At 50.2% G+C, this 25,258-nt stretch overlaps 3 protein-coding genes across 4 annotated transcripts in view; 1 reads left to right on the forward strand and 2 right to left on the reverse strand.

Moving 5' to 3' along the window:
• The first annotated feature begins 664 nt into the window (after positions 1-664).
• PRR15L (proline rich 15 like) lies at positions 665-967 on the forward strand. The gene has a single exon (XM_052658128.1). It carries the CDS (start codon positions 665-667, stop codon positions 965-967), a length of 303 nt encoding a protein of 100 aa, XP_052514088.1.
• Positions 968-2,847: 1,880 nt separating this feature from the next.
• Positions 2,848-13,398, reverse strand: PNPO (pyridoxamine 5'-phosphate oxidase). The gene is made up of 7 exons (XM_052658127.1): positions 13,132-13,398; positions 9,427-9,551; positions 8,866-8,965; positions 7,967-8,020; positions 7,585-7,713; positions 7,211-7,281; positions 2,848-6,990 (listed from the first exon to the last, which is right to left on the reverse strand). The coding sequence occupies exons 1-7, from the start codon at positions 13,267-13,269 to the stop codon at positions 6,822-6,824; spliced, it is 786 nt and encodes a 261-aa protein (XP_052514087.1). The 5' UTR covers positions 13,270-13,398; the 3' UTR covers positions 2,848-6,821.
• A 5,831-nt stretch (positions 13,399-19,229) lies between these two features.
• Positions 19,230-25,258, reverse strand: part of SP2 (Sp2 transcription factor) — a 30,358-nt gene continuing 24,329 nt past the window's right edge. For both annotated transcript variants that reach the window (XM_052657501.1, XM_052657502.1), the window contains exons 5-7: positions 24,501-24,675; positions 24,080-24,273; positions 19,230-20,464 (exon numbers count right to left, since the gene is read on the reverse strand). In XM_052657501.1, coding sequence (XP_052513461.1) covers positions 20,364-20,464; positions 24,080-24,273; positions 24,501-24,675 — 470 coding nt within the window. In that variant the 3' untranslated portion in view covers positions 19,230-20,363. The remainder of the gene's footprint in view (positions 20,465-24,079; positions 24,274-24,500; positions 24,676-25,258) is intronic.

Genomic DNA, 25,258 nt, shown 5'->3' on the forward strand with positions numbered 1-25,258 from the left:
CTGAGGTCCAAAGATGTACATTGCCAGAGGTCACGAGGCTGGAATAGTTCTTGGGACTTCCCACTCCCAGCCTGATGTTTCTCTCCCTTAGAAAAACCCCAGCTGCTTCCTCAGCCTCGGTGGTGACCCACAGGGAAGTCCAAATTACTCTGAACATCACAAATACTGTTTAATTTTATAATGAATTCCAAAGAAAATGCATAGGGTATTTCTTTCCGTCTGATACCAGCTGATCACCTGTCTGCTCCTGGCAGCAGAGCCTGGAGGCATAGCAGGAAGAGCTTGGGAAGGTGGCCAAGGCCTAGTTGCTGTATGACCCGGCAAGCTATTCACTCTCCTGCAGCCCCAAGGGGCTTGGAGTGTCAAGCTGTCTGGCAGCGGAGTGTAGCTGTCCCACTGTCCCATCCACCTGGCTCAGATGGCTTCCCCGTGGATATTTTCTTGACTGCCTCTTCCCCAGACCCTTCTCTCTCCTCATGTTCACCGAAAGGATTGCATCGCTTACCTGAATCCTGGGTTCACTTGGCCCCACCTTCAATTCTTTCAAGCCTGGTTGGGAGACTAGAAAGGGCTGCTCCAAGGCCCCTACCCCTTCTCCCCACTGACCCCTTTCTCTACGTCCCCTGCTCCTGCAGGAAGCCCCACCTTCAGGTCTGGGAACGCCATGACCGAAGTTGGTTGGTGGAAGCTGACCTTCCTGCGGAAAAAGAAATCCACTCCCAAAGTGCTGTATGAGATCCCTGACACCTACACCCAGAGTGAGGGTGGTGCGGAGCCCCCGAGGCCTGACGGTGGGAACCCCGACAGCAACTTTAACACCCGCTTGGAGAAGATTGTGGACAAGAACACCAAGGGCAAGCACGTCAAAGTCTCCAACTCAGGCCGCTTCAAGGAGAAGAAAAAGGTCCGAGCCTCACTGGCAGAGAACCCCAACCTCTTTGATGACAGGGAGGGCAAAGGACAGTGAAGGGGGCCGAGGAGGATGCTAGCACCTTCCCGCTCCCTGCCATCAGCTGGGTCTGAGACAGGAGCTCGCCACGCTGGCCTCTGGCCACAGCTGAAGCTGTGGGGGGACTTGGTGCCTGCTGGCAGGAAATGTCTGGTTTTAGGTTTGTATTTATGTGCTCTGGCTTTCTGGAAGGCCTGAGAGATCCCAGGTCCTCCCACCCTCCCCAACCACATACAAAGGCACTTCAGTTCAAGGTTGAAAAGTCCCACTTGGGAAGGACAGCCCTCCTGGAAGCACTGGCAGCGCCAGCAGGGAGGTGGGCGTGGAAGGAATGGAGCAAGGGATCCGGACAGACCTCACCCTCTGCTGGGGCACAGGGTCAAGGGTGAGTTTAAATTACTGCTCCCTCTCCTTTCTCTACCTGTGATCATTTTCTGGATCCATTCTGAGTGCATTTTCCAGAAGCCACGTGATGGGGGTGGTTTCTTGGCGCTGAGGTGGAGATGGTGAACTTGAGTTCACCTCCTAACTCAAGTGGGAAACTTCCTGGAACTTTGCCCCCAGGTGCAAAGGGGGAGGGGACCCTGGCACTCCCTAGGAGGTGCTGCAGAAGGCCGGACCAGGGACCCCACAGGTTCTGCATGCACCCTCAAAGGGAAAGTACACTGTCCCTCGGGCCCAAACTTGGAAAAGGGGTGGGAAGTTCTGGCAGGAGCCCTCCTACCCCTACTAGTATTTAAGATGGATCAGCCCCAGAGATGAGTCCTGGAGCCTTGAATTTTGTTTAAAAGAAAAAAAATTGTAGGTTTCTTTTTGTAATAAACAATGCTGCAAAAGCAGAGAACCTGTGTACGCTCTTGTCTTACATTTACTGTAAAGTCTTTCATGACTTTACTCTTTTTTACTTTGTGTTCAAACTGTTCCTTTTGAGCATCAGGAAAGGTCCTCAAGTGAAAAAAGATAGCGCACGGGGCACTAACTTCACCACCAAGCCATCTTAGCATCTGGAGATGGAGAGAGCAAAGGAAGGAGCTAGTTATACCTCAGCAACAGAAAGGCCTTCAGGTGCTCCAAGAGAATGGAGCAGACCTCTGGCGCTGCTGCTGCTGCTGCTGCTAAGTCGCTTCAGTCATGTCTGACTCTCTGTGACCCCATGGACGGAAGCCCACCAGAATCCCGTCCCTGGGATTCTCCAGGCAAGAACACTGGAGTGGGTTGCCATTTCCTTCTCCAATGCATGAAAGTGAAAAGTGAAAGGGAAGTCGCTCAGGTGTGTCCGACTCTTCACGACCCCATGGACTGCAGCCTACCAGGCTCCTCCATCCATGGGATTTTCCCAGCAAGAGTACTGGAGTGGGGTGCCATTGACCTCTGGTGACTGACCCCCAAATCTCAGGGGTTTAGTTTGGGATCCAGATTCAAATTCTGGTTTCTCCTTTAGCAGCTGGGTGATTTGGGGAACATTAAAAAGCAAAAACAAAATCTCCTCTGAGCCTCAGCTTCCTCTTCTGTAAAAGGGGCTGTACTAATATCTATTTCACAGACAGTGGCCAGGATAGGGCTTCCCTGGTGGCTCAGCGGTAAAGAATCCACCTGCAATGCAGGAGTCACAGGAGATGCAGGTTCGATCCCTGGGTTGGGAAGATCCCCTGGAGGAGGGCATGACGACCCACTCCAGGATTCTTGCCTGGAGAATCCCAGGGACAGAGGAGCCTGGAGGGCTACAGTCCGAAGGGTCGCAAAGAGTCGGACATGATGGAAGCGACTTAGCATATGTACATGGTCAGTATTACATGATCCATAAGAAGTCCTATGTATGTGCCCAGTGCATATCGGTTTCCTTTCCTCTCTTTTATGAAGGAACTCCACCACAGCTCATGCTTCCGTTTAAGGATGAAGAGAGACCTCACTCCCTACACTGTTAGGTCTAGACCCTCCTCAAGCTCCAGGAACTGAGAAGTGGAAAAAAATTGGCCAAATCTCTGGAGCTCATGGTGGGAACAGAAAGAGACAAAGGTGACAACAATGTGATTCTGTGGCTTCCAGGTCAGCTCCTCACAGGCTGCTGGGCCACCCCAGGGAGGTTACTCAGGACATTTACCAAAACAAACAGACCTGTACAAGGGGGCCTTTGTTAGCTGGCCTCACCCAGGCCAGAGGCAACTCTGAAGAAGAGGAAGGGAGCCCAGGGACTGGAGGGAGGGAAGGCGGGCTCAGGTGTATGGCCTTCCCCCAAGCCTCTTCCCCATCCCTCCCCACCACACGGAACTTTCTAGGGTCCCCACAATCATTCAGTCCATAAAGCCTCCCATGGAGGAGCTGACTTTCAGCCGACTGCAGCTCTGCCCAGTTAGCAGCTCATACTCAGAGGGTTTGTAATCAGCCAGCTCTATGGTGAGTACCCCACGAAGTTCCTCCTATAACCCTCTCATCATAGGTGCTGTCATTATCACGGTTTTCTAGTTTTCCAGCTGCATTAGCTGACCTGGGTCAGGGGTTCCTAGTGGCAGAGCTGGGACTGAGGCCAGAACCGTGCATATGCCTGCCGCACCACACAGCCCCCTTCACACTGGATTTTTATCTGCTCAGGGAAGGGAAGCCTGGCGTGCTGCAGTCCATGGGGTTGCAAAAAATCAGACAGGAGAGAGCAAATGAACAACAACAGGGAAGGGAAACTGAGGCTCAGAACAAGGAAAGGAGTACAGTCACCTTCTGCAGTGGGAAGGTGGGGAGAGAGGGCCATGCCTGGGCCTTGCGGTCCTGGGAGGTGAGCATCCTGAGGGGGCCGCCCAGAATCTGGAACCAGTGAGGAAAAGCCAACCAGCTTCAAGAGTGAGAACTCAAACCATAGGGACCTGCCTCTTCAGCCATCCTGAGGTTCCCTGAGGCAAGGGGTGGGGAGGGGCGAGAGGCTGGGCCCCAGGCAACTGACCTGTGCTTCTGTCTCATACTGGCAACCACCAGGCCACTATCTTCCCTCTTAGGTGGGAGGGTCTGTGGGTTCCTCAACCCTGTGCATGCCGCTCCACTCCACGGCCCCAAAGTGACAGCCACAGAATCTCCCACGAAAACTCCACACATATCCCTAAGTTAAGAGATGGACGGATGGGCTGGAGGCAGGTAATAAGGGCCAAGGAGACCTGGCTGCCCAGGAAGTCAGCGCCCAGGCAGCCGCAAGTGCTCACCAGGCCAGAGGAGGAGGAAGCGAGAGTGCAAATATGAAAATATGAGCAGGAGCGGGAGAGGCCACGGTTATTGACCACAGTTTCACTGGGACAGGACCCAAGAGGGTAAAGAGTGGGGCAGGAGGGGCCGACTAAAACTGGCCTGTGCTGCCTGGAAGGGGCCAACCCTGGGCATTGGGCTCCCCCTGCTGGACGCCCAACCTCCCCAAGTGGAGAAGCCAGGTAGGAGGAGTTGCTTAAATTCTTCAACTCCCCTCAAACATGGGGGGTGGGGGACGAGAGCAGGCTAGATCAAATATTTACAAAATGGATGGCTGATGAGCTTTTATTTTAGACTTGGCACAGGGACTGTCAGACAGAGGAAAGGAAAGGAACAGCTGAGACCAGGCTCAAAGCAGGGGATATACACAGACCCCATAATATAACAGGACAAGATAGAGAAGGGCACTCCAGCACCCTCTCTTGCAAGTGGCCACAAGGCTAGCATTGTCCCTTCCTGCACCCTGACTTAAGGAGGCCGGTGGGGGTGGGGGGTGGTCAATACCCAGAGGGCCGCTCTTGGAGGAGGCAGTTAGTAACAGACGCCAAAGCACACACCCATACAGTGGAATGAAGCAGTTTGCAGAGTTGCAAGCTCAAAGGCCAATGTATGCAAACAGTCAGTTCTCTGATCCTGGCTTAGGCACAGCAAACATTTGCCCAGCCTGGCTCCTCTCCGCAGCCCGGAGGCCACTCATCCACATTACCCCTGGTCACCAGACTTGTGCTCGAAGAAGACAAAGTCTATAGCTCAGCACAGGCCTTAGCCAAATGCTCCCGAAGAATCCAGCTGCAGAAGTGGTTGGTTTAGAGCTTGAGACTAATCTGGTTACCTGGAAGTGGGAGTGGTCTTGTTTTAAGCAGCATGGGATTCAATGGGTCTGGGGTAGACTCCCAAGGGAAGCCAAAGCTGCTGGCCTGTGGACTACACTGCAAGTGAATCAAAGTCGCTCAGTCGTGTCTGACTCTTTTCGACCCCATGGACTACATAGTCCATGGGATTCTCCAGGCCAGAATACTGGAATGGGTAGCCTTTCCCTTCTTCAGAGCATCTTCCCAACCCAAGGATCAAACCCAGGTCTCCTGAATTGCAGACGGATTCTTTACTACCTGAGGCACAAGGGAAGCCCCACTGCAAGTAGCAAGGATCTATTAACAGGGGCTCTCAACCTTGGCTGCACAGAATTCCCAAGGGCCTTTGAAATTTCCCCAAGTCCAGGCTGCACTCACACTGGTCAAATCACCTCTGAGAGTGGGACTGAGCAGCAGGGTTTTTAAAGCTCCTGGGTAATCCAGTGAAAACCAGTGACCTAGGAGTCATCATCAGTAGGGGTGGAAGGGAGGTAAAGGGATGTGTGTCAGAAAAGTATAAGCTCTATTATTTAATTTTATATCTAGAAAGTGAAATACATATAAATGTATATATATATATGTATTTCACATACATATGTGCTGTGCTAAGTCGCTTCAGTCGTGTCTGACTCTTTGCAACACTATGGACTGTAGCCCACCAGGCTCCTCTGTCCATGACATTCTCCAGGCAAGAATACTAGGGTGGATTGCCATGCTCTCCTCCAGGGGATCTTCCAGATCCAGGGATTGAACCCACATCTCTTACACCTCCTGCACTGGCAGGTGGGTTCTTTACCACTACTACCGCCTGGAAAGCCCTCACATACATTGAGTTTTTAAAAACAAATGTGGAAAGTAAGGCCTGATGAAAATCTTCCTGACCCACAGGTACTAGCATGAGTTCCTTCTACAAAACTCCTGTCCAACAGGGACGGAATACTCACTAACTAACCTACTCCCTCTTAGGCAGCCCCAATTGTTTGAAATTTCTTCCCATATTGAGATGAAATCTAACTTCATCTAACTTCCACCTATGGGTCCTTTACAGCTACAGAGAATACATTTAGTCTCTTTTCCATATTGCTCTTCTTCAGATAATGGAGGGCAGCTATCAGTTGGGTAAGAGGTTTAAAAATATCCTATTAGTAAATGAGTTAGTTAAGATTCTTTTCATTAGAAGCACATCAATTCTGACTGGTTTAAGCCAAGAAAAAAATAAATCTCTTTTTTTTTTTAAAGACAATGGGTTTTCTGAGGTAGAAGGAGGAACTGGACAACCCCAGGTGTGGGAAGGAGGGATCGGTGGATCGTTCAGAGAATTGCAAGAGCAGCAGCCAGAAGTTGCTGTTTCTAGGCCGCATTGTTTACTTGGCTGCTATGCTCTGAGTCTCTAGATTTCAAATTTGAAAGAATAGAAAAACCGATTGGCTAGATTGCCTCGGGTGCTTCTGCTGGGACCAATCGGCTTTGGCCAGACTCCTGTCATGTGATAAGAGACAAGGCTGCTGGGGCCCTACCCCTGTCACACCGACCCCACCCCTACAGGGAGCTATTCCAATAAATCATAGTTAAGGTCGAGAAGATAATCACGAGACCTTCCGTTTGTGATCGTCTGTGCCACTGTTAAAACTCCACTAGACTAGCTGACTACGGAGAATTCCGAGGGTAAACACTGAAGGGCCCTGAATGCAAGAGGCAGGAAGGGAATGGGTTGAGTTTATAAGGGTCTGGCCCCACATCCCATACCCTCTCTGGGGCACTGGCCCCAGCTCCACTCAGTGCCAACAGATTGGGAGTCAGGGTGCAAGTCTCTCATAGAGCCAGTCTTCTTCGCCTCGGTGGGTCATGGGCCCCAGAGGGGCGTCTCCAGTTAGTAGGCCTCGTCGAAAGACGATCCGGTCGTGCAGGCGGTTGGTTTGGCCCTGCCAGAACTCAATCACCTGTGGGTACAGGATGTAGCCACCCCTACAAGGAGAAGTAGACGGTTTGGTGCCCTGTGCATGCATTTTTCCAGCCAGGCAACCCCTACCACCTTCCACGCCATCCAGGGTCCCGTGAAGGAAGTTGCTGGCATGCATCTGACAAGGGTTGCCAGGGAAGAGTATATCTGTAATTCCAAGCATGGCTTCAAGGAAGCGTGAGGGCCCCAGTGTCCCTTTCTAGGTGATCCCTCTGTATCACTCACCAGTATTTTGGCTTTGGCACCTCCTGTTCCTGGTAGAGTTGCTCCAGTTCCTTATTTTTCTTTCTCAGATACTGTCCAGGGGAAGGAAATGAAGGAAGGGCCAGACCCAGTCAGTGATTCATTTAATCACCACTTACAGGGTCTGTGCTCTGTGCCAGGTGCTGGGGACACAGGTGACCTCCGGGGGCACAGTTCAACAGGAGAGTCAGACAGACACAGGAGGCCTGATCCCTGCTCCCCATATTCACATCCCCCAGGGAGACCATCCATTTCACTTTGCTGGAGAGAGAGGGCCCTGGCACCCCCTGGGGACAGCCTCTGAGGCTGAGCCAAGGCACCCACCACTCAAAGGACTAAGGAGAAGCCCCACTCACCTCCCGATCCGGGATCACGGAACTCTGGTGACTGACCACAGCCCCAATCTGGCTGCTTTTGGGGCGGGAGTGGAAGTAGCATTCAGCCTCCTCCTCAGGCAGCTTCTTCACGGGCCCCTCCACACGCACCTGCCCAGGGACGGCCCTGGTTAGGTAACATTCAAGGCCACCTGCCCTCCAGACCAGCACTGGCCCCAGTCTTCTTTGTTCTTCTCTTTATCCACTGCCCCATTGAGCCTGACTCCAGGTAGCCCAGCTAAGTGAGAGCCATTTGAAAGGCAGGATGTTTGCGCAGCCTGGGGACCTTCACCAGGTTCATCCATAAACTCAGGCCCCTCCTACCTCCAGTCCACCCCCGGCTGTCCCAGGAATGCTCACTCACCTGACGGTGCAGGGGCTCCCAGTAGAAGACGAGGGAAGCAAAGGGATTCGAGTCCTGGAAACAGAAGAGAATCCACAGACAGTCATCAGGACAGGAGAGAGGAGGCCTGAGCACAGGGGCAAGGTAGAGGGTCTGCACCGAGCAGGCCCTGCAGATGCATTTACTGTAGCACTCATTAAGCCCCCAAAGGTAGGCCTGCTTTTACAGGTGTGGAGATAGGCTCAGAGAGGTTCACTAACATGCCCAGGTTCACAGAGTCAATGGAAGACCTGCATTGAAAACCTCAGCCAGATGGACTCCAGAGTGAGGCTTGCCATTTCTCTCACCCACAGATTTGCAAATCCTCTGAAATGCACATTTGACTGCACTGGACTCGGGGGAGAGCTACTCATTTTGGATTCATTAACTGAACACATACGAAGTGCCAGCTCTGTGCTCAACAACAGAAGAGGTGCTGGGGGTATAACAGAGACATCTCAGAGGCAGTCCCGCCCCCACAGAGCTTACCGTTTAGCAGAGGACATAAACATTAATCACATAATCCCCCGAATACATGCAGTTAGAAACTAAAACAATGGCAGAAAGGAAATTTGTAAATTATAGTGACCAAAGTGAGAGGGGCTGGCTCAGCCTGGGAGTCCAGAGGCTTCCGTGAGGAGGTGACGGGGGCGCTGAGACCTGAAGAAACAGGAGCTACTCAGATAAACAGCTAGGGAGGTGGAGGAGCTTAAAGCTTGTCCTCATTCACGGCAGAGAGAAGCCAAGTGCAAAGGCCTTTAGTCAGGACAGTGCCTGAGCGCGGCTGGCAAGTGGACGGGGGCAGGGGTGGCATGAGTAGGCGACCAAGAAGCCAGGGCTGGACCCTGCAGGCCCAGGAAGGATTTATCGTGAACCCTCACCAGCTCTTTTCCCTTTCGACTCTCGAAGTTAGTGAAGAAGCGGAAGCCATCCTTGTCAAAGCCCTTCAGCAGCACCATGCGGGCAGACGGTTTCCCATCTCTGGGGCAAAGAGCAGAGGGGGAAGAAGAGTTGAATAAGAGGCTAATACAAGCGATGTCTCAAGGGATTTATGACTGATTGTCAAATGAATGATACAAACCAGCACTGTGCTAGATTTCAAGAGAGGGAGATGGCTTTATGGAGATCTACCTCCCCAGATGGGAACTGGGGAGACTGGGAGCTGAGGGAGACAAGGGTGTGTGTACTGGGAGGTGGAAGCATCAAGGGCAGAGATGAATGAGGCACTACATTTGATCACTAAATGGAATTGAGTCAAGTCTAATCTTTTGTTTACAGGTAAGGACACCGAGGCCCAGAGAGGACAAATTACTTGCCTGAGGCCACACAGCATGTTAATAATAGAACTAGAATCATAAAGTTGTCATCCATCAAGTTGAGAGCTTCCTGAGTTTCCTACTTCATCTGAACCCACCTACAGAAGGGCCCACGGCTATGCCTACCTTGTACACGTAGCCAGACACATGGCGTTAGCTTCCATTATGTTAGGACACTGAACAGCCTCCTCGAACCAGGCAGCAAACTGCTTCACAGGGTCCAGGGAGGTCAGATGAGTCTCTTCAAATGCCTGGGAATGGAGAGTTTTATTTCATTTTACAAACACAGAGTGCTTACTGCGTACATGGCTCTGTTCTAGGCGCTTTTCAAGTGTTAACTCATTTAGTCCTCACAACAAAAACCCATCCCCAGGAAGGCTCTGTTAGCCTCATCTTCTAGGTGAGAAAACAGGTACAAAATGGTGAATAATTTGACAAATCAGGGTTTCATGTCACAGGTGTCAAACCTATCACCTGGGAAGCCTAAAAAAAAAAAACACACAACTCCTGGGCTCCACCCAGTAAATTCTCATTCAGCAGGTCAATTGCAGAAAGGGGGATCCCTTCCAGGGCCTGAGAGCGGACTCTTGTCTGACACTCAGAAATGAATTGTCCAAGGAGGTACAGTTCAGTTCAGTTCAGTCGCTCAGTCGTGTCCGACTCTTTGCGACCCTATGAACCGCAGCATGCCAGGCCTCCCTGTCCATCACCAACTCCTGGACGTCACTGAGACTCATGTCCATCAAGTCAGTGATGCCATCCAGCCATCTCATCCTCTGTTGTCCCCTTCTCCTCCTGCCCCCAATCCCTCCCAGCATCAGAGTCTTTTCCAATAAGTCAACTCTTCGCATGAGGTGGCCAAAGTACTGGAGCTTCAGCTTTAGCGTCATTCCCTCCAAAGAAATCCCAGGGCTGATCTCCGTCAGAATGGATTGGTTGGATCTCCTTGCAGTCCAAGGGACTCTCAAAAGTCTTCTCCAACACCACAGTACAAAAGCATCAACTCTTCGGCGCTCAGCCCTCTTCAAAGTCCAACTCTCACATCCATACATGACCACAGGAAAAACCATAGCCCTGACTAGACAGACCTTAGTGAGCAAAGTAATATCTCTGCTTTTGAATATGCTATCTAGGATGGTCATAACTTTTCTTCCAAGGAGTAAGCGTCTTTTAATTTCATGGCTGCAGTCACCATCTGCAGTGATTTTGGAGCCCCAAAAAATAAAGTCTGACATTGTTTTCACTGTTTCCCCATCTATTTCCCATGAAGTGATGGGACCAGATGCCATGACCTTCGTTTTCTGAATGTTGAGCTTTAAGCCAACTTTTTCACTCTCTTCTTTCACTTTCATCAAGAGGCTTTTGAGTTCCTCTTCACTTTCTGCCATAAGGGTGGCATCATCTGCATATATGAGGTTATTGATATTTCTCCCGGCAATCTTGATTCCAGCTTGTGTTTCTTCCAGTCCAGCGTTTCTCATGATGTACTCTGCATATAAGTTAAATAAGCAGGGTGACAATATACAGCCTTGACGTACTCCTTTTCCTATTTGGAATCAGTCTGTTGTCCCATGTCCAGTTCTAACCGTTGCTTCCTGACCTGCATACAGATTTCTCAAAAGGCAGGTCAGGGGTACACTTGCTGACAAAACAAGAGACTTTATTGGGACGGAGCGCCCAGGTAGAAAGCAGCAGGGCAAGGGAACACAGGAGGACTGATCTGCCACTTGGCTTGCAGTTTCATGTTTTATGGTGATGCTGTTGGTTTCCAGGTTGTCTCTGGCCAATCATTCTGACTCAGGGTCCTTCCTGGTGGCATGCACATTGCTCAGCCAAGATGGATTCCAGTCAGAAGGATTCTGGGAGGTAGGCAGGACATACAGACTGTCTCCTCTCTCCTTTTGACCTTTCTCAAATTCTTCTAGTTGGTGTTAGCTTGTTAGTTCCAGGTTCCTTCCTGGGACCTCTGGTTTAAGATAACTCATGCAAGTGGTTACTTTGGGGCCTGGCCTGGGTGGGCAGTTTGGGTCAGTGGTTCCCCCAACAAGCCTGAGATTTAGTGAAAAACTTCATGTTTAACAAGCATTTCTGGAAATGTTACATGCAACTAGATTTGGTAACCAGTTCTGGGCCCTAATTCCAAAATAGTTCTCTTGGTTTCTCATCTGAGGAGAGAAAAGGAAGTAAGATCCAGGAGCTTTCTCCTGCACTCCTGGGTAAGTTATTCCTCCTCCTTAAAGTGTTATTTATTTATCAAACATTTATGGACTTTCCTGGGGTCCAGTGGTTTAAAATCCACCTGCCAATGGAGGGCGCTGGGGTTTGATCCCTAGTCTGGGAAGATCCCACATGCCGGAGGGCAGCCACTGAGCCCATGGGCTGCAGCTATGGGAAGACCGCACACCTAGAGCCCCATGCTCCCCAGTGAGAGAAGCCTTTGCTCAAGGAAGACCCAGAACAACCAAAAAATAGACAAAATAAATTAACTAGTTACATTTAACAACAACAAACATAAGCTTTCCAAGTGGCTCAGTGGTAAAGAATCCGCCTGCCAATCCAGGAGACACGTGTTCTAATCCCTGGGTTGGGAAGATACCCTGGACAAGGAAATGGCAACCCACTTTAGTATTTTTGCCTGGGAAATTCCATGGACAGAGGAACCTGGTGGGCTTCAGTTCATGGGGTCACAAAGTTGGAGACAACTGGTGACTAAACAAGCTGATTATCACTGTTCTAGGCACTTTGCTCGGAGAAGGCACTGGCACCTCACTCCAGTACTCTTGCCTGGAAAATCCCATGGGCGGAGGAGTCTGGTAGGCTACAGTCCATGGGGTCGCTAAGAGTCAGGCATGACTGAGCGACTTCACTTTCAATTTTCACTTTCATGCACTGGAGAAGGAAATGGCAACCCACTCCAGTGTTCTTGCCTGGAGAATCCCAGGGACGGGGGAGCTTGGTGGGCTGCCGTCTACGGGGTCGCACAGAGTCAGACACAACTGAAGCGACTTAGCAGCAGCAGCAGGCACTTTACTAGCTTTATTACTTTGGCCACCTGATGCAAACAGTCGACTCATTGGGAAAAATCCTGATGCTGGAAAGACTGAAGGCGAAAGGAGAAAGTGGGCAAAAGAAGAGGGCAGCAAAGGATGAGATGGTTAGATAGCGTCACCGACTCAATGGACATGAAAGTGGATGTGTGCTCAGTCGTGTCTGACTCTTTGCGACCCCATGGACTTTAGCCTACCAGGCTCCTCTGTCCATGGGATTTTCCAGGCAACAGTACTGGAGTGGTTTGCCATTTCCTTCTCCAGGGGATCTTCCCAACCCAGGGATGGAACCCAGGTCTCCGCATTGTAGACAGACGCTTTACCGCCTGAGCCACCTTTGGGAGATACTGAAGGACAGGGAAGCCTGGCCCGGTGCAGTCCATGGGGTTGCAGAGTCTGACGCAACTTGGCGACTGAACAACAGAGGTATTTTACAAATATCAAAGTCCATAACATCCCCGTGAGGTCAGTGATATTACTTGTGAAGTGAGGAAACAGACCCAGAGAGGTAAGTAAACCGGCCTAGAAGTGCGCCCAACGACCGGCAGGATTCCTCCCAGGCAACCCCCAAGTGAGCGCCCTGAGTGCCTATAACGAGCTGCCTCTGGAGTCCACCTTCATCCTCGTTTCTCCAGAAACCCTCCCCCATTGGTTGTCTTTGAACCCCCGCTTCTCCCATAGGGGTAACCCCGAGCCCCAAGAGGTGGATCAGAAACCCCAGGGGATCCCTTCCATGCCCCTCCCCTCGGGAGATGACTGCGGAGGCCCTGCAGGGCAGCGGCACCTCTGGGTCCCCGCGGTAAGTCTTGCGCATCGGTCCCAGGTCCATGGCAGCACCGCGGCTGCAGAGGTGGCGGAGGCAGCGGGGCCACTCGGAGGATCGCTCAAACGTCACGATGAGGCTCCGCAGCCAGAATGTCATGGGCCCTTTGGCCACGTGACCCGGCGTGGCTCCGCGCTGGGTTCCGTTGCGTTCGGAACCAGTGTCTTAGCCGGGAAATCTCCCGGCAAGGAAGAATTTATCAGTCACCAAGCCAGGCCGACAGCCTAAGTCCTCCGAGCCAATGGGAGCCAATGGGAAGCCAGAGACGGTGGAGAGCCGGGAGCGGAGAGACCATTGGTTGGAGTTTTCCAGGAGCGAGACCAATTAAAACAAGAACAGAGGAACCCGGCAGCCAATGGACGGCGCCTCCCGGGGCGGGAGCAGAGAGACAAGGAAATGCTGTCACCGCGGTTAACACGCACGTGGAGGTTTGTTAAAGGTATAGGGACTGCAGCGGCCCAGGCGGGAGGGACAAGGGAGGAGCCGCTGGGGGCTTGTGGAGATAGTCAGTTTTAAGAGGCCCGCCCCTAGCAGATGCCCGAAGGCTAGTGTAGAGATTGGCGGTCTGGAAAGGACCAAAGGAAAATGGAATTAGGGGCCAGACTCTGAGGCAAAGTGTAGTGGAGACACAGAAAGGGGCGATCTGGTGGGGGTTTGAAATTTGGGCTCGAGAATGGGAGAGGTTGAAATATGACTTCGGGTCTCGTGGGATAGGGGTGTGTATATAGTGTGTCAGTATGGGGAGGTACTCTGGTGTCTGGGAGGAGCAGTTTGGTCAGGAGGAGACTATGGGTTAGGAAAGCAGATGGCCAGATGGGAAAGGGGAAGAGGGAAATTTGGGATCAAACTATCCCAGATGAGAACCATCTTCCTGTTTCAGCTCTGAATTGCCGCTCTCCAGCCTCATTTCTGTAATGCAGGTCAGAGCATGCTCCTCGCTTTCCTCATGGTTTCCTCTTTTGTGGTTGCAGCGGAGCTCATACTACCCAGTGTTCCAGCAGATGGAAAGATTGCCCCATCGCTCCAGGGCCGCCTCCCTCTTTGTTGTTTCTCCTTTTTCACATTTTGCCTCTTCTCGGTAGTTGGAGTCTAGTTCCCAGGTCAGTGACAACCATAATTAAAGGCACAGGGGAGCAGGTTGCCATGCAAAGTCACTTCCAGGATGTGGACTAGGGGCTTGAATAATAGGACACTTGCCAGTGCCCATTCCAGTTTTGACTTGGCTGGGCAGCCTAGGGTCAAGGCTTCTCTGTAGTTCTTCCTGAACATCAAGAAGGGGAGCTGCAAGAGCCTTTTAGGCAGGCACCCCAGGACTGTGTCAGGTAAGGGGAACTTCCCTGCCCTGCCCAGGTGTTTGCATTACTGCCGAGCTTCATTAAGCCCTACATTAGATGACTGTCATTCTTTATTATGTGCACATAGCTTGCCAAATGGCATCTGGAAGACAAATTTGCTGCAAAGAAATAATTCATCTCAAGGTTTAATGATGTTGATCAATGGATTCTCCACTGGTTGAAATTTTTTTGTGTGGCCATCATTTTTCTCTCTTAACACAATTGAGAGAGAGGTGACTAGACTTCCTTTCTTGTTGAGGTTGTCCTTCCACATATGACCACTGCTTCCCCCCTCCCGAGGCCCTGCACTTGAACCTGGATAAGCAGTGATTAGTACTCTTCAGCTCACATGATTTTATTCATGGGGCTACACTCTTAGCACTGCTGGGTTATGCTACCCTGGGCCCAGATTCTGGGGCACCAAAATTAGGATCATTTGAATGGTTTGTTTAAAATTTAAAAGCCATGGGCTCAGTGTAGTGGGGAAGACATGTGTTAAAGACCAGGCACTGAGCTATGTCTGAGAATATGAAGATAAACGTGCATAGTTCCTGCCCACAGGGGGCTTACACTCTATAGGGGGAGACAGATCTCTAAACTGAAGAGGTACAGGAACTTTAACAGATGTATCTGCAAGGTAAAGGGGAGCAAAATTGAGAATGTGGTCTCCAAGGGTTACGCAGTCGGGAAAGGCTTCATAAAGGGAGCAGACATTTGATTTGTCTTAATGAGTAAGTGTTCTCCAGATGGGCAAAGAACAGTCATTCCAGGAAGACGGAACAACTTGAGTGTGATACTGCCAGAGCAAGGTGGTGAGAAAACAGGCCAGGCAAGGAGACAGGGGCTAGGTGACTGCTAAAGATCAGACAGGTGGCAAGGGCCAGCTTTAGATATCTCTTCTCAGTTTTCATCCTGTGCTGCTGTCGAACTAGGGTGTCTAATTCCTAGTTTTTTAAGGCCAGGAAGCAAGAAAAAGTACTAGATTCTGACAGCCTCTTCCATCCTTTGCTGTTGGTGAGGAAATTTGCAGCTGGTTGCCTTTTTATATTTCCCCTTTGTCTTGAAGATAATCAGTAGGCTTGTATTGTGCTTTTCTGCCTAGTGGAATTTGGTGTCTAGATCACAAAGGGGCCCTGCAGTGCAAACCAGAGGGGGGACATGACGCCCGCTGTGGGTTCTGCTGCTGCTGCAACCCAAGCAAGGGGTTTGACTGCTTGGGAGAATTAAATTTCTTTTTTACTGATTTTCTTAAATATTTTGCTTACCACCCCCCAACTTTGTAAAGTTACTAATCTTTTCTTGGAGGTCTTTAATGAATAGAAGCTATATTGCAATACTGCATTGTACAGAGACACCCCAGTTTCTCAATATGCAGCAAAAGGTTGGAGACTTTGTTTGGGGACTATGCCTTGCCTGTTTTCTCCTAATGCTTTTGCATTTATGTTCTTAAATCACTGTTTTTAGTCTAATTGTTTGATTAAATTATACATTTCAGTTACATCTTGATGACTGGATTTTTGTTTGGGGACATGGCTCTGGTGACCAGTAGGTGATGGGCAAAGGAGGGTGAGGCAGTGGCAGGGAGACATTGGGAGATGCTGTTCTCTAAGCTAGACCTGGGAGTAGGGAGCCTGATGCTTGAGTTTGGGGGGTATGAAGTGGAGAGGAATGATTTAACTCAGCAGGATGCCTTTAGGTGAGCTGGGTGGTGAGTGAAAGTGAAGTTGCTCAGTCGTGTCCAACTCTTTACGACCCCATGGACTGTAGCCTACCATGCTCCTCCATCCTTGGGATTTTCCAGGCAAGAGTACTGGAGTGGGTTGCCATTTCCTTCTCCAGGGGATCTTCCCAACCCAGGGATTGAACCCAGGTCTCCCGCATTGTAGACAGACGCCTTACCGTCTGAGCCACCAGGGAAGGTGCTGTTCTTTAACATGAGGGCGTGTTGGAGGAAAGGTTTCAGGGAAAGATGAAGTCGCCATCAGGCCTGTTGAGTGTGAGGGTTTATGGGACAACTATGTGTGGTCTGAAGCTGGGGGAGAGGTCTAGACTGATGGGATGGTTGAGGTGTCATGAGCCTCCGAGGTGGCACTTGAAGCCACAGGGAAGGATGAGAATGTCTGGGGAGGGAGGGGAACCTGGGGGAGTTAATGATGCTTGTGCAGTACAGCCCCCAGCTTTCCAGGGAACCAACAGCAGGCTGGAACCAACCCCAGGTGTGCTGGGGGCCCAAATCTCAGGAATCCTCTGGCCCGGCCTTGGGTGAACTCAGCCTGGAGCCTCAGAATGCACAGATGGATACTTGGTGCTCTGTCAGCAGATGCCTGAACCCTGAGTATGGTTACCAGGGGACCCAGAGCTGGGTGCAAGGAGGCTGACCCTTACCTAAGTGTCCCGCTTGCAGTTATGCGGTTAACCCCTCATGTGATCCTTTGCACGGGCTCACGGGTTGCTCCCCATATATGTCCCTTCGTTTTCATATGTGTACCCCACGAGAAGCTCCTTCATGGGAAGGATTCCTTAATGTCCCTAGCTCCTTCTCACAATCCCAGCCAGGAAATGCTAATGTGTAATATTTATGCATTATCTGCTTTTCTTAAGCTTCTCTGAACCTGGTGAGTGGAGCTTGGGGTTTTGGGCACCTGGTGGGACTGGAGGGGTGTTAAGGTTTCCAAGGTTGAGTGAGCTCTGGGGTGACTATCTTAGCCCCAGCGCTGAGTGAGAGCCACAGGAGCGGGAGGAGGCCTGATGGGGTCTCAGCAGGCCCAAAGGATATGACCTGGTGGCTGCTTAGTTTTATTTAAGGACTGCTGGTCAATTGTCTTGACCTGACCTGTGGTCATTTATTTCCTCTTGCCCAGGATCCCAGTGAGCAGGTATCTGATGCTCCTCTCCAAGCCCTGATTCTCTGCTTCTCCCTCCATTCTTTGCTTTCTTTTCACCCACACCCCTGTTCTTTATTCCATCCTCCCAGGCTGATGGGGGTGTCATTTTCAACCAGGGCCAATCAGGTGTCCTGGGGAGGCCTCTGGCCTAGAGTGAGCTTGGGCTGCATCACTCTAACAGTCCCCACCCCTGCAACTCTGAAGTCTCAGTAAGGGATAGATTAAAGCAGATGAGGGCTAATTAGCCACTGGGTCTCTCTGTTCTTCCCTCAGGCCATTAGCCATGCCAGGCAGAATACATCTTCCTGCTCCCCTTCTAACTCAGGCATCCCATAGGAGGCAGAGATCATCAGGTATGTGTCTCACTGGAGAAGGGAAACCCTGAGTGACAGCATGCTGTTCTGCCCGTTAGGGGCTGGCACCTCATTTCCAAAGGATGCCGAGGAATCAGGTCGGCTCCTGCCCTTGAAGCATAAACCACAGTTCCCAGGAAAGGATAGTTGTTTGTGCCTGAGAGCAAAGCCAGTGGGGAACGTGTGGCAGAAAGAGATCAGTTGTTAACATTCCCCTTCTTCCGCCAGTCCCAATCCAGAACACAGTAAGACAGTTTTCTAGTCCCACATTCCACACTTCAGAGTGGATAAATATACCTCATGTCTTCTGCCTCTTGCCAGTGCAGCGATGATATGTGAGGCTGCTGGGCTAGGTAGGAGGCTTCATGTCAGGGAAGTCAGTGGTGGGTCTGGTATCACTCAAAAGGGCTTAAGTATGCTTCTTGGACGGGCCTCCCTACCTTAATAAAGAAGTGATCAGGGCAGACAAACCTCTGATCCATCCTTTTATTTCTTCAGCTGATGTGAGGGTGTTCAGGCTCTAAAGACAAGATGTTTGCTTGCAAAAATGCAGGCTGCTGGTGACAGAGGAAACCGAGCAAGGGGATGGAGAGCTCCACGCGCGCCCTGCCACTCCTGCACAGAACAGCCACCATGGCCGGATCCTTCTGAGGCTGGTGAAGAGGAATTGCTGATATAAGAAAAGCACATACCGTTCTCTATATGCTTGAGAACAACTTATCTCTTCTCCTTCAGCCCAGATGCTCTTCAGGCCCTTCCTAGGTTTAAACACAGGTACTGAACTGGCTCCAATCTCAGCCTGCCTACCATCACGAGCCCGGATCTCCTCATAGCCTTGCCCCATCCCCACCCCTCCAAAAATTCAGATCTGCAGCACTTGCTGAAACCAAAATTAGCCTGCTGCCCTCCCTGGGGTGCTGGGGTGAGGGGATAGAAGAAAAACAGAATCTATGGCCAGGGTTCTCTCTTGAGCTGGGTTCTGGCTTGGCCCCCCACCCTGGGAAGGGGCCCTGGGGAATTCTTTTCTCCAGATTCTTTAGCCTTCTGCAAGTGACTGAGGTGAGGTCCTTTTGGGTTTCTCTCTCAAGCTTCTTATTAACGGGCTTGGAGGCCAAAGCTCTCCTCCAGGGGTTGGAGAGTTGAGTGGAGGGATTCACTAGCTGGTAAGGAAGGCATTGCTATTGACTTGAGTCTGTGGACAGAGTCTGCCTGCTTCGATCTGGGCAAAACCAGGCAAAACAAAGCAGAAACTCCTGCACCAAGCTCAGCCCTCTGCAGTCCCACCAGGTGCTCTGGGGGCTTGTGCCAATGCCAGGTCCATGTGGCTGAGGCCCTTTCTGGGCTGCATCCCTGATTTGCCAAGGTCAGAAGGGCAAGGACCCACCCTGGTCCCAGTGTGGATTGCTCTGAAGAGACCAGGGCTCCCTTCTCAGGATTCCCTGCTACCAGGGAACAGACAAAGGAAGCTGCATTGCCAAGTTGCAGATTTTGCCTCAGGCAACTAAATTTATTAGCAAGAAAAAATTTTTGTCAGCCCAGTGCTGACCAACAAAGTACATCGTTAATAAAGGATAACAAATCTGTCACTTAATTCATAAAACATACCTCAAGCAGTTACAACTAAAAATAAAGTTGGATTTTTGTTTTAATTTAAAAGCCTCAAAAATAACAAGCAATATGTTTTTAAACATGTAGTAGACACAATTGTCTATTATACAATATACACTGTACACAAGTAGGGCTTGGGCTGGTCAGGGTGGGTGAGATGATGGGGAGAGGGAAGAGGTTCAGGATGGGAAGGTGTTTTATCTGAATCCAGATTTGAGTTGAAATGCTGTGTCATTTAGAAAAGAGAATTGCTAAAGTGAGAAAAAAAATTCATATGCTCATCATTGCCCCCCAAAAACCCTAAACTAAAAGCAGGCATGGGGGAGGTGAGTAACAAGGACAGGAAGAAGGGAGCAATTAAATAAACTTCTTTAAAGCACACACAATACACAGTGTTCATCATCGGAAGTAGAGTATAAGGCAACGTTCTCCATAGAAAAAGAGGGGAATCAGGGAGTGGGTGGGTAGCTTTACTTTTTAAATAGAAAGTTGGAATGTGCTGGAGGAGAGTCGGGGTCGGGTGGGGCGTGTGGAGTGGAGGCGGACTGGCTGCCAGTGGAGCCCTGGGTGCAGGGCCCCGGGCGTCCAGGCGTCCGCAGTGGCCGAGGGGGCCAGGGCGGTGCAGGAGAGGGAGAGGGGCATGGCACGATGCGACTCCGGCAGTGTTGGGGGGAGGGGGCTCACTTTGCTCCTCGACGGAGTGAAATTCATGTTTTTCCTTTGGAAATAAGGGTTCCCACTCGTCCTGATTTAGAACGTCTCATTGGGCATGGCCAGTGTCCATGGTTTGGGCAGGCCAGGAGCTTGTGGTGAGAGGGGAGGGCCAGGGCGGAGCCAAGGGGCTTCAGAAGGAGGTGCATATGGGGGCAGCAGAGCCCCTTCCTGTGGGGACAGTCGCACAACAGGAACGGGGGTTGAGGCGGGCCCGTGACAGCGTGGACCTCCTTTCGGCCAGAGGCCCAGGCAGGACACGGGCAGGTCTGCATCTGTGGGGCCTCCTGCCTCAGCTGGGCTTACAAGTTCTTCGTGACCAGGTGGGTCTTGTAATGCTTGGTGAGGTGGTCACTCCTCATGAAGCGCTTCTGACACTGGGCACACTCGAAGCGTTTGTCCCCTGGGAAGAGGAGATGCCTGTCACTCACAGATACGTATCCCTCTGCCTAACCCCGGCTCAAAGTCCTCCCCCTCACAGGAAAAGCCCTCTCCCCTCTGGCCTGCCAGCCTGAGCACTAACAGCTCGAATCACACCCACCCACCCGGGCTGGGTTAGCTACTGTTCTGAGTATTTACTCTGAGGCTACAGAGGGTGTCTGAGACCTGCCCCCGCTACTGGCCTCGCATCCAAGGCCCAGGCCACGTGTCTGCTCACTGGGAGCATCTGCCAGAATAGCAGTTCTCAAAGCATGTGCTGTGGACCACTGGAGGCACCCAGGACAATCTTAGGTGGTAGATGGATGAACATTTTTCTACTTTATAGTTTTATATTCATTTGTGAGTATATTAAAACACTTAGCTATGGTCTCAGGTCTGTGATGTGAGAAGTTAATCCTTCACTGGACATAAAAGAGTAAAAATAGTAAAATGATTTAAGGAAAATCATTTGTTAAATAACAGTACGAAAGCTGGGAGCCAGAGGGCCTGGGTTGAACCAGCTCCACCAACCACTGGCTATGTGACCCTGCCCCTGCTCCATGCCTCAGAAAATGGGCATAATCATAGTACTGTTTCCATAGAGTCGTATGGAAATTAAATTAGTTAATGAGAAAATGTCTAGGAGATTGCAAGACTGAACACTGACATCTTAGGAATCAGTGAACTAAAATGGATGCAAATGAGCGAATTTAATTCAGATAACCAATTCCTTAGAAGAAATAAGAGTAGCCCTCAAAGTCTACAAAAGAGCCCAAAATGCAGTACTTGGGTGCAACCTCAAAAACAACAGAATGATCTCGGCTTGTTTCCAAGGTAAACCATTCAACATCACAGTAATCCAAGTCTATGCCCCATCACTGATGCTGGGGAAGCTGAAGCTGACCGGTTCTATAAAGACCTACAACACCTTCTAGAACTAACACCAAAAAAAGATCCCCTTTTCAGTATAGGGGTGGAATATAAAAGTAGGAAGTCAAGAGAGACCCAGATTACAGGCAAGTTTGGCCTTCAAGTACAAAATTAAGCAGGGCAAAGGCTAACAGTTTTGTCAAGAGAACACACTGGTCATAGGAAAAGACTCTTTTCTAACAACCTAAGCTCTATACATGGACATCACCAGATGGTCAACACCAAAATCAGATTGATTATATATTCTCTGTAGACAAACATAGAAAAGCTCTATACAGTCAGTAAAAACACGACCTGGAGCTGCCTGTGGCTCAGATCATGAGCTCCTTATTGCAAAATTCAGGTTTAAATTGAAGAACGTAGGGAAAACCACTAGGCCATTCAAGTATGACCTAAATCAAATCCCTTGTGATTATACAGCAGAGGTGATGAACAGATTCAAGGGATTAGATCTGGTAGACAGAGTGCTTGAAGGACTGTGGACAGAGGTTTGTAACACTGTACAGGAGGTGGTGACCAAAACCATCCCCAAGAAAAAGAAATGTAAGAAGGCAAAATGCTTGTCTGAGGAGGCTTTACAAATAGCTGAGGAAAGAAGAGAAGCAAAAGGCAAGGGAGAAAGGGAAAGATAAACCCAACTTAATGCAGAGTTGCAGAGAATAGCAAGGAGAGATAAGAAGCTCTTCTTAAAGGAACAATGCAAAGAAGTAGAAGAAAACAATGGGAAAGACTAGAGATCTTTTTAAGAAAATTGGAGATATCAAGGGAACATTTCATGCAAAGATGAGCACGATAAAGGACAGAAACAGTAAGGATCTAACAGAAGCAGACAAGATTAAGAAGAGGTGGCAAGAATACACAGAAGACCTATACAAAAAAGATCTTAGTGACCCTGATAACCATGATGGTTTGATCTTTCACCTACAGCCAGACATCCTGGAGTTTGAAATCAAGTGGTCCTCAGGAAGCATTACTACAAACAAAGCTAGTGAAAATGATGGAATTCCAGGTCTGAGGAGATATTTAAAATCTTAGAAGATAATACTGTTAAAATGCTGCAGTCAGTATGTCAGTAAATTTGGAAAACTAGGCAGTGGCCACAGGACTGGAAAAGGTCAGTTTTCATTCCAATCCCAAAGAAGGGCAATGTCAAAGAATGTTCAAACCACCATACACTTGGGCTCATTTCACATACTAGCAAGGTTATGCTCAAAATCCTTCAAGCTAGGCTTCAGCAATATGTGAACTAAGAACTTCTAGATGTACAAGCTGGGTTTAGAAAAGGCAGAGGAATCAGAGATCAAACTGCTAACCTTTGCTGGATCATAGAGAAAGCAAGGGAATTAAAAAAAAAACAAACCACAAACTACTTCTGCTTCATTGACTACTACTCCTTTGACTGTGTGGATCACAACAAATTGGAAAATTCTTAAAAAGATAATACCAGACCATCTCACCTGTCTCCTGAGAAACCTATACGCAGGTCAAGAAGCAACAATTAGAATTGGACAGGAACAACTGACTGGGTTCAAAAGCTGTATATTGTCACCCTAGTTATTTAACTTATATGCAAAGTACATCACAAGAAATACTGGGCTGAATGAATCACAAGCTGGAATCAAGACTGCTAGGAGAAATACCAACGTCAGATATGCAGTTGATACCACTCTAATGGCAGAAAGTGAAGAGAAACTAAAGAGCCTCTTGATGAGGGTGAAAGAGGAGAGTGAAAAAGCTGGCTTAAAACTTAACATTCAAAAAAAAACTAAGATCATGGCATCCGGTCCCATCACTTCTTGGCAAATAGAAGGGGAAAAAGTGGAAGCAATGACAGATTTTATTTTCTTGAGCTCTAAAGTCACTGCAAATGGTGACTGCAGCCATGAAATCAAGACACTTGCTCCCTGGAAAGAAATCTAGACAGCATGTTAAAAAGCACCGACATCACTTTGCCAACAAACGTCCATCTATTCAAAGCTACTGTTTTTCCAGTAGTCATGTACGGATGTGAGAGTTGGACTATAAAGAAGGCTGAGTGCCGAAAAATTGATGCTTCAAACTGTGGTGCTGGAGAAGACTCTTAAGATCTCCGTGGCATACAAGATCAAATCTGTCAGTCCTAAAGGAAATCAGCCCAGAGTACTGGAAGGACTGATACTCAAGCTGAAACTCCAATACTCTGGCCACCTGATGCAAAGTGCCAACTCACTGGAAAAGACCCTGATGTTAGGAAAGATACAAGGCAAAAGGAGAAGAGGGCAACAGAAGATGGGATGGCTAGATAGCAGCACTGACTCAATGGACATGAATCTGAGCAAACTGGAGAGAGTGGAGGACAGAGGAGCCTGGCGTGCTGCAGTCCATAGGGTTGCAAAGAGTCAGACGTGACTTAGAGACCGAACAACAAGCCTGGCACAGTGCTTGTTAAATAACTATGCAGCTGCGGCAGAAGTCATCGAGGCCATGCAGCGCAGGTGACCTCACTGTGGGAAACACTATGAAAAAGGAACGGCTGTGAGAACCTCCCGGGGAGTCCTGCACCAGAGAAGAGAGTCTGTACCCTGCACTCAGTGTGGCAGTACCGTGGCCAGGCCAGGAATCTCCACGTCGCTGGTGGGGAGCTGACATGGGGGTGGGCTGGAGGGCGCTGCAGGGGAGGGAGGCAGACCTGTGTGGGTGCGGGCATGCCGCTGGAGCTCGTCGCTCCGTGTGAACCTCTTGCCACAGAAGAACCAGTTGCAGACGAAGGGCCGCTCGCCGGTGTGCAGGCGCACGTGAGCCCGCAGCAGGGACGTCTTACGGAAAGTCTTGCCGCAGTCGGGGATGTGGCATACGTGCTTCTTCTTGCCCTGCTCGCCAGACCTGGGAATTGGGTCGAAGGTGGGGTAGAGGAACAAGCAGAGAGAGCGGGAGGTAGAGATGGGGCAGAACAGGATGGAGAGAGAACGTGGGGTCAGGCCGGAGAGCACAGGAAGGGGAGGAGGCCAGGTGGCAGGAACTGCTGCCTCGTCCCCTCTTTGTGTTCCAGGGAGGGCTTGAGGAACAGGGCACACGCTGGGCTGGCCACCTGGCCAGTTGCCTCAAATTACCTCTTGTCCCCATCCTTGCAGTTGGGACACGTGCAGGCCATGCGGCGCCGCTTTTCCCCAGGCTGGGCCTCTCCAGCCAGGGCCTGTTCCATCTGCAGCTGGATCTGGGTGGGGCTCAGCCCACTGATGGTCAGGTTGTTCCCAGAAACATTCTGCACAGTCAGCTGCTGCTGTCCTATGGGAAGGACGGGGGCACAGTTCAGGGTGAGGAAGCTGAAGGGCGCAGAGGAGGGAGCCTGACTCCTGTCTGCCCTCCTGCACAGGGTGAGGGTGACAGTCATAGTGGCTAAGAGTTTTCAGCCTGCTGTGTGCCTGATACCATTTTAGAGATCTTAAATGTATTTAACGCATTTAAGCTTCATAAGCCCATGAAATAGGTACTATCATCCCCCTTCTACAGATTAAGAAACTGAGGCTCACAGTCACACAGCCAGAACATATAGAACTTGGATCTGAACCCAGGTCATCAACTTCAGAGTCAATGCCCAGAACCACTATGCTACACAGGCTGAAGTCACTTCCAGACACTGCCCACCTGGGTCCTATCTTGAAACGCTTTCCCAGAATCTCCTCCAGCTTCAGGTCCTTGTGAGACACCAACTCTGCTCCCAGAAAAGCATCCAGGAATTATTGTTCATAGAGGGAGAGACAGTGCTTTGCACTCTGGAATAAATCAAGTCCCCCGGCACCTGCACAAAGCCATCAAAGCAGGGGAGTGCCTGCAGGCGAACTCCTCCCTGCTGCTAAACCAAGGATGA

Source organism: Budorcas taxicolor, chromosome 19 (genome assembly GCF_023091745.1).
Source record: "Budorcas taxicolor isolate Tak-1 chromosome 19, Takin1.1, whole genome shotgun sequence".
NCBI lineage: Eukaryota > Metazoa > Chordata > Mammalia > Artiodactyla > Bovidae > Budorcas > Budorcas taxicolor.

Coding starts and splice junctions, on each gene's coding strand:
- PRR15L (XM_052658128.1), top strand. CDS start 665: ATGACCGAAGTTGGTTGGTGGAAGCTGACCTTCCTGCGGAAAAAGAAA.
- PNPO (XM_052658127.1), bottom strand. CDS start 13,269: ATGACATTCTGGCTGCGGAGCCTCATCGTGACGTTTGAGCGATCCTCC. Junction 9,552..13,131: donor CTTACCGCGGGGACCCAGAG/GTGCCGCTGCCC, acceptor CTCCATTCCCAG/GCATTTGAAGAGACTCATCT. Junction 8,021..8,865: donor GTCGAAAGGGAAAAGAGCTG/GTGAGGGTTCAC, acceptor TTCTGTTTCCAG/GACTCGAATCCCTTTGCTTC.